This window comes from Oncorhynchus gorbuscha, linkage group LG12 (genome assembly GCF_021184085.1).
Source record: "Oncorhynchus gorbuscha isolate QuinsamMale2020 ecotype Even-year linkage group LG12, OgorEven_v1.0, whole genome shotgun sequence".
NCBI classification, from domain to species: Eukaryota; Metazoa; Chordata; class Actinopteri; order Salmoniformes; family Salmonidae; genus Oncorhynchus; species Oncorhynchus gorbuscha.
The window spans coordinates 72099505-72116229 of NC_060184.1; the positions used below are offsets into that span (position 1 = coordinate 72099505).

Below are 16725 nucleotides of genomic sequence, written 5' to 3' on the forward strand. Positions count from 1 at the left end.
TACCAAACAGTATCATACTAATTTAAGTGTTCCGGATTTACATTTACTATGTTACATCTAGTCTATGAGACCAGGCTGCAATGGAATACAGAGTTCGTTGACCTGCTCAACAACAGATCTTGTCACTCACCATAGAAGGGCATGTTGTGATAGCCTGAGTCTGCATTTCACATCTGACCACCTGACGATGCACATTTTAAGGAATAAGACGGTGTTTACTGACATTCCATTGTGAGTGAGCTGAAATGTCATAATAACATAATAACAATAACAAACATCTTCAACAAACAAACTGGTGTCTTATACAATAGCTTGCAATAAAGTAGCCTAGTCATACATAGTCTACTTTACAATACGAACATAAACAACCGAAACAACATGTTATTTGAAGGTTTAAATATTTGAGGCAAAGCCTATGACTGTGAAAGGCAATGATTGTAATAACTTTCTACTTACCTGCATTGCTGTCGAACGATCCTCCTTCCGAATGACGTCAAAACACTTGAAAGTTGCTCTGACTGCTATTCTGGAGGAAGAAAAGAGAGGACCCTTCTCCGGGAAAAGAGAGAGAGCCAGCGCAACTAAGTCCCACCCAAACAGGCTACACCTATTACCTCCCCCTGGACGTAAAACGGGGATAGATACATCACACAAACTTAGTTTTGTTCGCCCAAGACTATGGACAAGTTTCTCCTGCAATTTCATTGAATATAACACATTTTGGAAACAATGCGACCTGAAAGTGGAATAGTTATTGCTGCCTTGTTCAGCCTGGGCTGCAGCATGACACTGACAGCGGACAAGAAAGGTAAGTGTGAGACCGACTTTTACACGTATATGCTTGGGAAAATGGGAAAATAGTAGGGAATAGTAGGCCAGTCTAGGCTAATTACTTGAACGGAATGATATACAACTATGAATGACAATTCTTCTGGATATACCACAGTATAACATATAATTTTTTTAGGAGACACCGACAGCATGTTGCCTAATAATACTGAAGAAGTTTTACATGATTTCAAAAGCAACTCTCTCTATGGATCAGTAGAAAAATATACACAGTAGTATGTATGTCGACTGATACACTTAAATAAATTGCACTTAATTTTTTTATTTTTTATTAATAGTATAGTATAGTATTGACATATGCAAGCTATTTAGCCTACCTTTCTGAACACCTACCTCATGTCTTCAGATATTTACATAGAGCTCTACAATGTTGTTCCTGTCACTGCATTACTGTCTTAAAGTAATTGTCCAGTGTTTCCAGGTTTTTATTAAATATGACCTATAATTCATAAGAATATGAATAAAATAGTTTTCCTTCCCCCCAAAAAATGTCATTAAGTATATTAAAAAGCATGTTTTCTGATGTTGGAATGGTGTGGGCGTATACCGTTATTAAAAATATTAACGCAAGTAGACTGTTGATTGGCCAGCTCGTCCTCCTCAGGAGGATGACATCATCCTCTATCAAGAAATAGCAAGCATTTTTAAATAGTCTGTTTGAGATACAAGTTTGAGGTGGGTTTTTTTTTATGTTTTTTTTCTCTCCAATTTATACTTTGGCTACAAATACGAGTATATGATGCGTCAACAACATTATTAGTTAACAAAATAGGAACTTTTTAGATTTTCACTGGACAGTTAATTTAAGTCTATTTCTAAGCAAAATAATAATTTTCATATTCTGAACAGAAACACAATAAATTAAGCAAAATTTGGATCACACAGTGGTAAAATGCTTCACTCCTTACACATCAAACATTACACCTCAAACTTCAAATTAAAATGCAAAAGTCATCTTTATTTATTTTTTACCCAGCGACAGATAGCCTAGCGGTTAAGAGCATTGGGTCAGTAACCAAAAAGTAGACTTAGAGCCGACAAGGTGAAAAATGTGTCGATGAGCCCTTGAGCAAAGCCCTTAACCCTATTTTCTCCTGTAGGTCACTCTGTATAAGAGTGTCTGCTAAATGACTCAAATGTCAATGTAAAATGGACATAAGTAACCCACAAGGAGTTGCAAAGCTGCTGTGGGACTGTCCAACCCTCCTCCTTGTCTAAACTGTCTTGGCACATTCGCCAACCCTGGGAAAGAGGAGACAAATTCTGGAACGGTGTTGTGCCAAAGTTTGTCTCCAGTCCAGATGGTGGTGATGACAGACGGCTGTCCCCTATGGAGCAGGGACTGCCCCATGTCCCCCTGGCTCCCCTGTGGACCTCCACTTGCAGTAGGAGACCCTCTAATCTGGCCATAGTGTTAGCTGTCTGTCAAAACACAGCAGATTGTTTGCTAGCAGGTTGTGGATATGTGTGATCTGGTTGGGGTTTTGTTTGGGGGTGTTGGGCAAAAGGCATTTCCATTCTAACCAAAATGGATGGAACATGTTAGTATATATTCTATTCTATTTTACATTTCTCAATTTAATGTGCCGTCATACAGAGAGTGTTAAAAAATCACTGGTTTAAAAAAAAGCAACATTAGACATATTTAGCAGTCATTTATAAACTGTGATATAGAAGAAAGAGCATGTTCTGCCGGGACGAATTCGCAAGTTGTGTTTGATGGAAATGTAGGGACTTGGAAATTCTACAATGAGCCATTATAAAGTCTGATTTATTTAATAATCTATTGAGCACCAGGGAAGGAAGATTTTCCTTTTTAGTTACTAAAATGGATTCAAATTGAGCTATATAATTGAGCTATATAATTGAGCTATATAATTGAGCTATATAATGCTGTCATGATTTTCTTATTTGTTTCTGTAATTAAAAGATCTCTCATCACGAGATAAAATAATTGAGTTATTGTTCTTTTTTTGAGTCAGAATAGCTGACGGTTCCTTTTCTTTGTCTGGTCTGACACAACAGCTTCAATATCTTGGAAGGACCCTTGCTTAATGCCCACACCCAAATTATCCTGGTGTGTGTGTGTGTGTGTGTGTGTGTGTGTGTGTGTGTGTGTGTGTGTGTGTGTGTGTGTGTGTGTGTGTGTGTGTGTGTGTGTGTGTGTGTGTGTGTGTGTGTGTGTGTGTGTGTGTGTGTGTGTGTGTGTGTGTGTGTGTGTGTGTGTGTGTGTGTGTGTGTGTGTGTGTGTGTGTGTGTGTGTGTGTGTGTGTGTGTGTGTGTGTGTGTGTGTGTGTGTGTGTGTGTGTGTGTGTGTGTGTGTGTGTGTGTGTGTCAATTAGTGTTCATCTTCAGTACATTGTCTGAATTGATAAGACTGTTCCTGTGTCATAAACTTGACTCCTTAGGAATGTTCCCTCTGTTTCCACTATAACACAGACCTTTAAGAAAACATGTACAGAATTAGTATTGTTAATAATAAGGATCGTTGGTACAGTATGTCAGTGTAATTGTGGTCTGTTCTCAATATCTTTTTAGAATTCATTAACTGAGTGATAATAGCAATGTAACAATGTCCTTGATAAAATGAACACAGTTATTTAATTCACGTAAAGAGAATGTGCATAGAGTTGATTGGAAGACCCATCTCAAATTGATGTTAGGAATGTCTTGTTCATATGACACTGGTTCAGTTTATACCAGGGATGCTGAAGTAACATTTGCTGTTGTTTTGATTCAATGAATGTTATTGTTCTCTAAAACTCTTGCCAGACTCTCAATGGCAGCTGTCTGCATTTAATCGTCATTTTATTTTGTCAAGGGGCGTCATGGGTTTTGTTTTGTTACTCCACTCCGTCTGTGGCCTCGAACAGTTTTAAAAACAGTCAAAGCAGCCAGCCATTCAGAGCTCATCAGACCTAAACACATTAGAATGACAGTCCTGCAAAGCTGTAGTAGGTCTTTAATGAGTCACACAGTCAATGTAACAGCTTTTAATCCATTGACAGAACATCCAGGCAGGTTGCAAACATTCCAGGACTTTAAGAACCCTACGGAGCATACTGTAATGGTGTGGTGTTATGGCTCACCAAAGGTCTCACCTATTGTACAGGGGAAGAGTTAAAACAACACTCCAGATATGACACACAACTGATTTGGAATTATTTTATAGAATGAGAAGGTAAGGTGGAACTCGTTCCGACAGTTTGTGACATAAGTAATTGGGTTTAAAATGGCCTTCGTGTGGACATCCTCTATATATCCTGTCTGTATGTCAAGTCTTTGTGTCTGGTTCAGGTGTTCATAAAAACACATACAGTATCAAGTATTTCAGTTTGAAATGCAATGCTAAGACAGTAAACTCTCGCCTTAATTGTGACCTTGCTTATCAACAACACAAAGTTATCACAAAACATTTGAACGAAAGCAATCCATTTGAGAAAAAGAAACATTTCTTTCTTTCTTCCTCAAGATTAGAAAATCAGTTAAAGGAAAACTCCAAAAGATAGTTTTTGGGTGGAGTTTTCCTTTATGTTCGTCTGCCTCACCTGTTCCAAAAACGTGTGGCGTCATGTTCTGGACTGCATTTCCCTAGGCTCCATTTATGACAGTATTTCTACCCATCAAACTGTGCACTCTAACCCTACCTGGAATGCTTGTAACGCCTCTGTTTCAAATCATGAAAGTATGGGCTCTATTCAATCTGGATTGCTGAAATGTAATAGAAATGTGAAGGTGTTTTCTGATTGAGCCGAGATATGCGTTTACCATGAATGCAGTCTCCGCTAAAAAAAACGTTGCCTTTAATTTTCAATCATGCTGTAATGTTGAACTTCAGTGATAGATACTGAATCGAGGCCTAAGTATCGAAGTACATTGAAAGGAAGTTGTCAAAATTTCAATCAAATTTTGTTTTTTTAAAAGCTCGATGAGTGAAACATTTTGATTGGTATGAATGTTATTGACATTTTCTTGTACATGTTCTTTAGACCACTATCTAAAAGACACCTAATCAGTTTGACTGGAGGAACCTTAAAAACCTCTTGAGTGTAGGGGGCAGTATTTTGATGTTTGGATGAAAAACGTACCCAAATGAAACTGCCTATTTCTCAGGCCCAGAATCTAGAATATGCATATCATTGTCAGATTAGGATAGAAAACATTCTAAAGATTCCAAAACTGTCAAAATAGTGTCTGTGAGTATAGCAGTACTGATATTGCAGATGAAAACCTGTGGAAAATCCAACCAGGAAGTGCCAAAGAGAAACGATTCTCCCTGTTCCATTGCATGCCTATCCTCCAATTAAAGAGATATCAACCAGATTCCTTTTCCTATGGCTTCCACATAGTGTAAACAGTCTTCAGACATAGTTTCAGGCTTATATTTTGAAAAATGAGCAAGAAAGATCACATCGCGTCATTGGATGGCTGGGTGTCAGCAGCGTTTTGCATGTACCAACAGAGTGGAGCAGACATTTTCTCTCTCTCTCCTATTGAAGAAGCTACAGTCCGGTTGAAATATTACCGATTATATATTGTAAAAACAACCTGAGGATTAATTGTAAAAAACGTTTGACATGTTTCTTCGAACTTTACGGATACTATTTGGAATTTTTGTCTGCTCCGTCGTGACTGCTCGGGCCTGTGGATTTCTGAACATAACGCGCCAACCAAATGGAGATATTTCGGATATAAAAATAATCTTTATGGAACAAAAGGAACATTTATTGTGTAACTGGGCATCTCGTGAGTGCAAACATCCAAAGATTATCAAAGGTAAGCCATTCATTTTATTGCTCTTCTGACTTTCGTGACCAATCTACTTTGCTGCTAGCTGTTTGTAATGTTTTGTCTGCTGAGAGAGATATCCTTACATAAACGCTTGGTATGCTTTCACTGAATTTTTTTAAATTTTAAATCTGACATGCCAGGTGGATTAACAACAAGCTAAACTGTGTTTTGCTATATTGCACTTGTGATTTCATGAAAATTCAATATTTTTAGTAATTTAATTTGAATTTGGCGCTCTGCAATTCAGCGGATGTTGACGAAAATGATCACGCTAACGGCATGGGTGCATCAAGATTAATGCTAGAATCTTTAAACAATAACAAAGCAGCCACCCCACCTCTGTTAACATAAAAAGCTGAGGGACGGCACTGGTGAAAGGTAACCACTCTCAAATTAAGACAGAGCTATGGATGCAAGGACTGACCATCCATGATATCAAAATGATAGTTTTAACCATGTTTGGATACTATGCAGTGTTTGTTTACATTTACATGGTTTACAACCATTGGAGTAAACAAACTTATATTTTGAGTTCTAATGGGCTTCGACCATTAAATAAGCAAATGAGCAAATAAGTTATATTCTTCAAGAATCAATAGGTATACAGTTTATAATTAATTTCTAAGACCCGAGTGGATATAGCAAGATTTTAGCTTTACACCTCCCTCCACAAAGAGTTACAGAAAGAGGTCCCATATTTACGACACTATATGACAGTAAATTGAACAGCATCCAAGCTGGTCAACAAATAACTTCAATATTTGTTTTTCTTCTTCCATGACTTGGCTTTTATTGTTTTAGTGTTGTTTAGCATGGATTTCAATAATCTGCCTAAATACTTCAGTGTCAACAGCATTAGTACTAATCACCTATGTCTATGGCGCAACAAGGGCACTGTCCAGCGTTGGCATTTGGCTCTAGGGTCTTCTCAAGCATACGTTGGCTATTCCCAGAACTACAAGTCCTCTCCAACCCAGAAGCCAAGCTTTCTCATTGCCGTTTTCACAAGACTAAATCGACCTTTTGAGATAAATCACGTAAATCACTATTTACTGGAAATGGATTTGATGCCACATACAATTTCAAGAACAATGTAAATACAGAACTTGTTAGCCATTTAGGCATCATCTGTTATTGAGTGTGTGAACAATGTTTTCAAGCCTGATTATCCAAATGTATCACCCAGGGGGAGGTCACTTGGGAGTGTGTCCACTCTGTAACACTTATCAGTGTTAGTCCAATAGCATTATATCTCACTAATCACAGCTGATCTGTTGGCTGAATTGCAATGGACTTATTTTGCTTGAACATTACTGGACTCGTTATTGAAATAGCTCTGCAGTCTTATTTGGCAAGTAAATGAGGGAAATTAACCAGAGAATTTTAAAAAAAGTTGTACATTCAGATCAGAACAAAATTATACAATATAGATGAAATTATGTTTACTGTAAAATGAAGAGTTTTATCATTTAGATTTTTAAAAAACCAAGTGTAAACTCTGCACCTTGTGCAAACACTTCTCGGTATAGGTCTATCTAATTGTACATTAGCAGACAGACATTTTTGTGTTGTCCCCTGCGCTTGATCTCATTATTTTAATTTGGCACATCATCATAAAAGTAATTTATGGGACAGATCATGCTGCATTAATTTTGTTTGGGAAAAAACCACCACTTTCCCAGGAGAAGTACTGTAGGCATTATTAAACCAATGTCTCTGTTTAAAAAGATCATGGTCAGGCTAATATTTAACACATTTGTTGATGTTGTACTTATGTCCAGAAATAACTACAGACATTGGTGTTTTAAAATAGAACAGGAGTGTTCAACCCTCCTCCTGGAGGGCTGCTGGGTCTGCAGGCTTTTTCCCCAGTCATGCTTTACACTCTGGAAAGGCTTTTTCCCCAGTCATGCTTTACACTCTGGAAAGGCTTTTTCCCCAGTCATGCTTTACACTCTGGAAAGGCTTTTTCCCCAGTCATGCTTTACACTCTGGAAAGGCCTTTTCCCCAGTCATGCTTTACACTCTGGAAAGGCTTTTTCCCCCAGTCATGCTTTACACTCTGGAAAGGCCTTTTCCCCAGTCATGCTTTACACTCTGGAAAGGCTTTTTCCCCCAGTCATGCTTTACACTCTGGAAAGGCTTTTTCCCCAGTCATGCTTTACACTCTGGAAAGGCTTTTTCCCCCAGTCATGCTTTACACTCTGGAAAGGCTTTTTCCCCAGTCATGCTTTACACTCTGGAAAGGCTTTTTCCCCCAGTCATGCTTTACACTCTGGAAAGGCCTTTCCCCCAGTCATGCTTTACACTCTGTAAAGGCTTTTCCCCCAGTCATGCTTGACACTCTGGAAATGCTTTTCCCCCAGTCATGCTTTACACTGGAATTTTACTAATCAAGATACGAAGCTGATACTGGTGTGTTAGGACAGGGCTGGAGCAAAAACCTGCCTATCCAGTAGTTCTCCAGGAAGAGTGCTGGCTGCCCCTGGAGTAGAGATTCTCACTTGTCTTGAGTTTCCAGTATACTATCATAAAATTGGTGTTATACAGTTGTTTTCTTCAAATTGCCTGAATCCTGTCAGCGTCAAAACATGTTTAACTCAAATATACACCGTACACACTGTGAATGTATGGTCCTTTTTGACATGTAATATGAATTTTAGAAAACACTTCTGTAGTAACAAATAAACCATTATGCTATCTTATTTCATCTGAATCGTGTTTCTATACATGTATGTTCCACCTCCTCGTTAACTGCACTATCTCATTTAAAGCAGCCTTAATTTCATTTTCTAAACAATGTAATATAAAGCTGCTGGTACACCTTCCTGTCTTTGTTGGTAACATTTACTGAAAGGGGAACTGCTCAGTGAATAATATTCTTGTCTCTCGCTACATACTCTGTGGGAGACATCTAAAGCCAGATCTCAAAATCTCGAGTCCAAAGTGTTGTGAAATACTGGCTTGCTGGGGAAAAACAAAAATCCTGTCGCTGAGTTGATTCTTCTTATGTAGTGTTGTTTTCATATGTAAATTATTCATACCAGTCAGTCATGGTGATTAAATGCGAGACATTCACCTAGAAGAGAACAGATTTTGTGTTCCTATTGAGATAAGAAGCTAAAAAGCCCTTCTATTCGTTAAGAGAGTGACATACCCCTCTTGCTGTTTCAGCACAGGTGTCAGAAAGCAGATTACGGTTTTTTTGTGAAAGACTCAACTTAGACCCAATTCTTAGAATGAATCTGGATCTAAGATTACTATTGCGTAGTGAACCACACCTTATTTTTCACAAAAGACAGGAAATGAATCCAAAATAAAGTCAGAAGGGAGACAGCACAGTGAGTCTGTGAAGGAGTGAATGCATTTGTGACTTACTGGATGTGTGACAGAGTAAGCTAATATGTTTGAAGATCTAATTCATTATGTTTCCTCAACCCAATTCCCTGCCATTTTACTCATGTTTGTTTCCTCCCATTTAAATCTTCCTTCCTGCTTTGACAAACAAGGCCTGTTTTTTTTTATCCTCATTGCCATGTTGAAACATCAGGGTCACCTGCCTCTGCCTCAGTTCAGTGTTGACTTTGACAGATTTCACCTTCCAGTCTTCACTGAAATCAAACATCCCTGAACTGCCATAGCAGGGGTTTGTCAAAGAACATGTACTGTACTTAACAAGTGATAGATGGCTCACTTGACTCCTGTGCTTGATGTGGGAGGAGGAGAAAAACAGATTAGAATTTCTGCTCTAGATCAAAATCAATAACGTTCTTGTGACGCTTGGTGGTGGGCTTCAATGTAAATAACATCCTGTAAATCCTATTGATTTGCCCCCCCCCAAAAGGTTTGTTTGACCAATGTTGGACTTACACGAAAGGTGTGTTCTGTATTTTAAAGTGATTTCCCAGGTTGCTAATATACATGTGTATACATCAATTGTAGAGTCTGACTAGGGCATAGACACCAAGACTGCAGCTGTGTTATTTTTATACTGATCTGAATGGTTGTGAATTGATGACCCACACTTGAGGTGAGGGATGTGCCAACAAGTGCAAAGTTGCCTTTTCTTGCGGGAAACGACCAATTAATTTGTGTTTATGCATGCATTGTGTATTGGTACAATAGTCATGCAACTTTACAGCATCAGTATTTCAACGTTCATTCCCGTTACAGAGATAATCTGGAATTGGTACATCCATTTTTGTCTTTAGAGGAATGCAGTTAAATGGTAGAGGGACAGGTTATAGATTATGCCTTAAAACTGATTCTTGTAATCAAGTCAAATTAGAGTCACAAGAATATGATTTCTCCTGATTATTTAATTTAGAAAAGTAGTAGCGTGCTATGTAGGCCTATGCATACTAACATGTTAAAACTTTGGTTTTACTTGGTTGCTTGCCAGGCACTAGCCAAGGCACTTGACTGTTTCTGCATTCAACAACGTTAGCCATATCAATGCCTTGCCAATGCAAGACAACAACTAGTTAGCTAAAGCCAAAACAGACTGGCACCCAAGCTAGCCAAACACACCCCTATAATTCAACAGATGGTAAAACTCTAAAAAAAAACATTCGGAATCGGTACCACCCTCTATTCTTGCTGATACCACGTTCCCATAGTAGACACAGAGAGAGGGATATATAAAGAAGACCATGGTGAAAGAAAAAAGTGTTAAAGATAAAACCAAGGGTTGAACGGCCAAACACAGAAAACGGGGTCGACAGCCTTTTGAATGAGGGTAAACAACAGAAAGTCCAAGTTCTCTGGCCTTGACAGGGGAACACAGGGGATAAATCTGTTGGCCAATTAACTGAGCCGTGTGCTGCTACTTCAAATGCAGTCCACTGCCTGCCACTGAGATTTACACGCTTTTCATCTGCGGGCTTTAGGGGAGAAAGAGTTCGATTTTTTATCAGTCCACAGCATATTTATATTAGTGCCTCGTGGGATTGTTTATGCAAAATAAAATTAAAAAAACAGATCCTTTCAACACCTTTCATGCACTGTCCACACAGCACCGGACCTGGGTTCTAGTAGTGTAAAAAATATTGAAATACTTTTAGCTGTGCTTGACTGAGCATACCTGGCACAATTGAACCAATGGAATAGTCCCAAAAGTGCCAACAGAACCCATCTGGCTCTCAAGGCAGGTTCAAGCAAACATTCAAAAGATTTGAAAGATTTTTAGCACTATTTGAACCCAGGTCTGTTGTGCATACTCACTCAGCAGGGTGGATTCCCCTAACGTTATTGTACCAGAGATAGGCAGGCTATCGAGCCATTCTCCTTAGAAGACCCACCGATTAAACTACAGTAAAAAATAGTGCTGTTGAATGAGGCAGCCGTCAGTTTGTTGTTTTATAAAGTTTTGAAAGTGTCTGAAAAAGTGTTGTATTGTAAAAGTTTGGTTACTGGCTAGCTACCTTTTGATTTGGATCCCGTGACGCGGTTGGCATCAGTTGCTGGGACTGCTGCTATCTGTCCAGGGATTTGTTGCTGTTTCCATCTTCCCTGTGACCTGCCCTGTCTGGAATTGCAGGGAGTAACAGCATAGCCTACGTTGCTACCATGATAAAGACCAAATCCAATGGGAGTATCGTTGAGGACAGTGGGGTCTCTCTATCACAGGTGAAGGATCTTTTAAACAAACGAAAAGAGTTCTACAAACAGTTGTTACAGCAATAAGAAAATAGCTTGTTGTGTTGTGTCCAAATACTGGTAGAGTCAACTAATAAAAGAATGGACGACCTGACCAGAGAGGTCCAGGACCTGAAGAACAGTTTGCAGTTCTCCCAGGGTCAGCTCGATGAGTTTAAACAGGAAAATGGCAAGATGACAACAGTCTGTAAGTCATAGAGTGAGGACATTATTTCTGGATGTGTTTATAAAGAAGGGCACTCAACATGTACTACACTGAAACAAATGACTGACGATTGGTTGAAAGAAAAGGATAATAAGAAGATATTATTGACCAAAACCTGTTGAAAAAACATGTGTTTTATGGGTTTTCATCCTCCGTGATATTGTGGATTCAGAGCTATGCATCTAATAGAACTCAGAGGGTTTTCTTTCATGGAAGTTTCTCTAATGTCAAACATGTAGGGTTTGGTGTACCGCAGGGCCGTCCTCTAGGCCCTATACTTGTTTCTATTTTTACCAACGACATGCCACTGGTATTAAACAAAGCCTGTTTGTCCATGTATGCTGATGATTCAAACATATACGTGTCAGCATCCACAGCTAATTAAGTCACTGAAACCCTTAACAAGGAGATGCAGTCGGTTTTGGAATGGGTGGGCAGTAATAAACTGGTCCTGAACATAAAACTCTAAAACTAAGAGCATTGTATTTGATACAAATCATTCCCTAAGTTCTAGACCTCAGCTGAATCTGGTAATGAATGGTGTGGTAGTTGAACAAGTTGAGGAGACTAAATTACTTTGTGTTACCTTAGATTCTAAACTTTTCATAGTCAAAACATATAAACTCAGCAAAAAAAGAAATGCCCTTTCACTGTCAACTGCATTTATTTTCAGAAAACTTAACGTGTAAATATTTGTATGAACATTTTTTAAATTTTTTATTTTACCTTTATTTTACTAGGCAAGTCAGTTAAGAACAAATTCTTATTTTCAATGACGGCCTAGGAACAGTGGGTTAACTGCCTGTCCAGGGGCAGAACGACAGATTTGTACCTTGTCAGCTCGGGGGATTTGAACTTGCAACCTTTCGGTTACTAGTTTAACACTCTAACCACTAGGCTACCTTGCCGCCCCATAACAAGACTCAACAACTGAGAAATAAACTGAACAAGTTCCACAGACATGTGACAAACAGAAATGGAATGGTCCCTGAACAATAGGGGGGGGGGGCAAAATCAAAAGTAACAGTCGGTATCTGGTGTAGCCAACAGCTGCATTAACTTATTTGGGATAGGGGGCAGCATTTTCACTTTTGGATGAAGAGCATGCTCAGAGTAAACTGCCTCCTACTCAGTCCCAGATGCTAATATATGCATATTATTATTAGTATTGGGTAGGAAAGACTCTGACGTTTCTAAAACTGTTTGAATGATGTCTGTGAGTATAACAGAACTCATATGGCAGGGAAAAACCTGAGAAAAAAATCCAAACAGGAAGTGGGAAATCTGAGGTTTGTTGTTTTTAAACTCAGCCCCTATCGAATACACAGTGGGATATGGGTCATTTTTCACTTCCTATGGCTTCCACTAGATGTCAACCTTCCTTACAAAGTTGTTTCAGGCTTCTAGTGTGAAGGGGGGCCGGATGAGAGCTGTTTGACTAAGGGGTCTGGCAGCAGCCTCATTCTCAGTCATGCACATTTCACATGAGAGGTAGCTCTCGTTCCATTGCAGACAATGGAATTCTCCGGTTGGAACATTATTGAACATTTATGATAAAAACATCCTAAAGATTGATTCTATACTTAGTTTGACAAGTTTCCACGACCTGTAATATAACTTTTTGAACTTTTTGACCGATGTTCGGTTGGACCTGAACGCGTGTTTGGATTTGTTTACCAAACGCCCTAAAAAAAGAAGATATTTGGACATAATTGATTAACTTTATGGAACAAATCAATCTTTTATTGTCGAACTGGGATTCCTGGGAGTGCATTCTGATGAAGATCATCAAAGGTAAGTGAATATTTATAATGCTATTTCTGACTAATGTTGACTGCGCAACATGGCAGATATTTATTTTGGCTGTTTTGGGCTCTGAGCGCCGTACTCAGATTATGCTTTTTCCGTCAAGTTGAAAAAGAATATGACACAGCGGTTGCATTAAGGAAAAGTTGATCTATATTTCCATGTATAACACATGTATTTTCATCAACATTTATAATGAGTATTTCTGTAAATTCATGTGGCTCTCTGCAAAATCACTGCATGTTTTGGAACTACTGAACATAACACGCCAATCTAAAATGATATTTTTGGATATAAATATGAACTTTCCCGAACAAGACATACATGTATTGCGTAACATGAAGTCCTATGAGTGTCATCTGATGAAGATCATCAAAGGTTAGTGATTCATTTTATCCCTATTTGTGCTTTGTGTGACTCCTCTCTTTTGCTGGAAAAATGGCTGGGTTTTTCTGTGAGTTGGTGGTGACCTAACATAATCTTTTGTGGAGCTTTCGGTGTAAAGCATTTTTTAAATCAGACACTGTGGCTGGATTAATGAGAATTTTATCTTTAAAATGGTGCCTAATACTTGTATGTTTGAGAAATTTGATTTATGAGATTTCTGTTGATATGTATTTGGCGCCCGGCAATTTCATTGGCTGTTGGCGAGGGGTTCCCAGACAGGTTAAGTACTGCAGTGCATCTCCTCCTCATGGACTGCACCAGATTTGCCAGTTCTTTTTTTATTTATTATTATTTTATTTCACCTTTATTTAACCAGGTAGGCTAGCTGAGAACAAGTTCTCATTTTCAACTGCGACCTGACCTTCTTTCTGTGAGATGTTACCCCACTCTTCCACCAAGGCACTTGCAAGTTTCCGGAAATGTCTGGGGGGAATGGCCCTAGCCCTCACCCTCTGATCCAACAGGTCCCAGACGTGCTCAATGGGATTGAGATCTGGGCTCTTCGCTGGCCATGGCAGAACACTGACATTCCTGTCTTGCAGAAAATCACGCACAGAATGAGCAGTATGGCTGGTGGCATTGTCATGCTGGAGGGTCATGTCAGGATGAGTCTGCAGGAAGGGTACCACATGAGGGAGGAGGATGTCTTCCCTGTAACACACAGCGTTGAATTTGCCTGCAATGAAAACAAGCTCAGTCCGATGATTCTGTGACACACAGAATTCTGCCCCAGACCATGATTCTGCCCCAGACCATGACTGACCCTCCACCTCCAAATTAATATAATATAATATAATAAATAATATATGCCATTTAGCAGACGCTTTTATCCAAAGCGACTTACAGTCATGTGTGCATACATTCTACGTATGGGTGGTCCCGGGGATCGAACCCACTACCCTGGCGTTACAAGCACCATGCTCTACCAACTGAGCTACAGAAGTACCACATTGATCCCGCTCCAGAGTACAGGCCTCAGTGTAACGCTCATTCCTTCAACGATAAACGGAAATCCGACCATCACCCTTTTTGAGTCAAAACCGTCATTCGTCAGTGAAGAGCACTTTTTTCCAGTCTTGTCTGGTCCAGCGACGGTGGGTTTTGTGCCCATAGGCAATGTTGTTGCCGGTGATGTCTGGTGAGGACCTGCCTTACAACAGGCCTACAAGCCCTCAGTCCAGCCTCTCTCAGCCTATTGCGGACAGTCTGAGCACTGATGGAGGGATTGTGCGTTCCTGGTGTAACTCGAGCAGTTGTTGTTGCCATCCTGTACCTTTCCCGCAGGTGGGATGTTCGGATGTACCGATCCTGTGCAGGTGTTGTTACACGTGGTCTGCCACTGCGAGGATAATCAGCTGTCCGTCCTGTAGCGCTGTCTTAGGCATCACACAGTATGGACATTGCAATTTATTGCCCGGCCACATCTGAAGTCCTCATGCTTCCTTGCAGCATGCCTAAGGCACGTTCACGCAGATGAGCATGGACCCTGATCATCTTTCTTTTTGTGTTTTTCAGAGTCAGTAGAAAGGCCTCTTTAGTGTCCGAAGTTTTCATAACTGTGACCTTAATTGCCTACCGTCTGTAAGCTGTTAGTGTCTTAACAACCGTTCCACAGGTTGTTGTTCATGAATTGTTTATAGTTCTTTGAACAAGCATGGGAAACAGTGGTTAAACCATTTATTTTGATTTTTTAGATTTATCTTTCAAAGACAGGGTCCTGAAAAAGGGACATTTCTTTTTTTGCTGAGTTTAGATTCATTGGTTGTAAAGATGGGGACAGGTCTGTCCGTAATAAATTGGTTCTCTGCTTTTTGACACCACACTCCAAAAAGCAAGTCCTGCAGGCCGTAAAGTCCTGTGCCTCAAAGAAAGACCTAGTGAAGCTGTAGGACAGAGTGACTGCACTTCTTCTTTTTATAAAAAGCATTAATGTGTTGAAAATTCCAAATAGTTTGCATAGTCAACTTATGCACATCTCTAACACACACACTTACCCCACCAGACATGCCACCAGGGGTCTTCTCATAGTCCCCAAATCCAGAACAAATTCAAGAAAGCTTACACTATTATATAGAGACATTATTGCATGGAACTCCATTCCATATCATATTGCTCAAATGAACAGCAAACCTGGTTTAAAAAATGTGATAAAGCAACACCTCTCCCCTATTCGACCTAGATAGTTTGTGTGTATGTATCCTTTATCTAACTAGGCAAGTCAGTTAAGAACAAATTGTTATTTACAATGACAGCCTAGCCCAGACAACACTGGGCCAATTGTGCACTGCCCTATGGGGACTCCAAGTCACAGCCTGATGTGATACAGCCTGGACTTGAAACAAGGACTGCAGTGACACCTCTTGCACTGAGATGCAGTGTCTTAGACCGCTGTACCACTCGGGAGCCTGAGTGATATGTAGGCTATGTGTACCATTTTTAAATATATATAGTTCTGCCCTGGAGCTGTTCTTGTCTATAAATGTTCTGTATTATGTAATGTTTCATGTCCTGTGGCTTTCACAATCCTAATAAAATACAAAAAACCTGACCGGTTATGGTCAGTAACACCCCAAGGACCGGGTATTACTATAACAGGGTTACAAAACAATCATTTTGCAGGAATTGAATGCACCTTAACTGTGTTATTGAGTCAACGAGGGGTGGCTAATGGCTATCATGCACGTTCCTTAGAATAAATGTATAATAGAAATAGAATGGATTCACCTCAGTAACACATACATTTGCATCAGCAATTGCTCCATAACCAGTCATCCAGGTTCACAGTGGAAATGATCAAGAGTCTTTAAAATCTCTCTGTAACCAACCTTGGGAAGGTAAACACTGATTATGGTGAGCAAGTCATGTATCTGCCCCATTTCTAAATGCCCACTCTGTTTAAGTCAACATAGCATTTATTGACTCAGATTGGCCTAGACCTACACACTGATGTTATGGTCTGTATGATGTGA

The 16725-nt window shown here is 39.6% G+C and overlaps 1 protein-coding gene across 1 annotated transcript in view; it reads left to right on the plus strand.

The window, feature by feature from the left end:
- Positions 1–226: 226 nt before the first annotated feature.
- LOC123991361 (melanoma receptor tyrosine-protein kinase-like) overlaps positions 227–16725 on the plus strand; it is a 50278-nt gene continuing 33779 nt past the window's right edge. The window contains exon 1 of the mRNA XM_046292872.1: positions 227–808. Coding sequence (XP_046148828.1) covers positions 730–808 — 79 coding nt within the window. The 5' untranslated portion in view covers positions 227–729. The remainder of the gene's footprint in view (positions 809–16725) is intronic.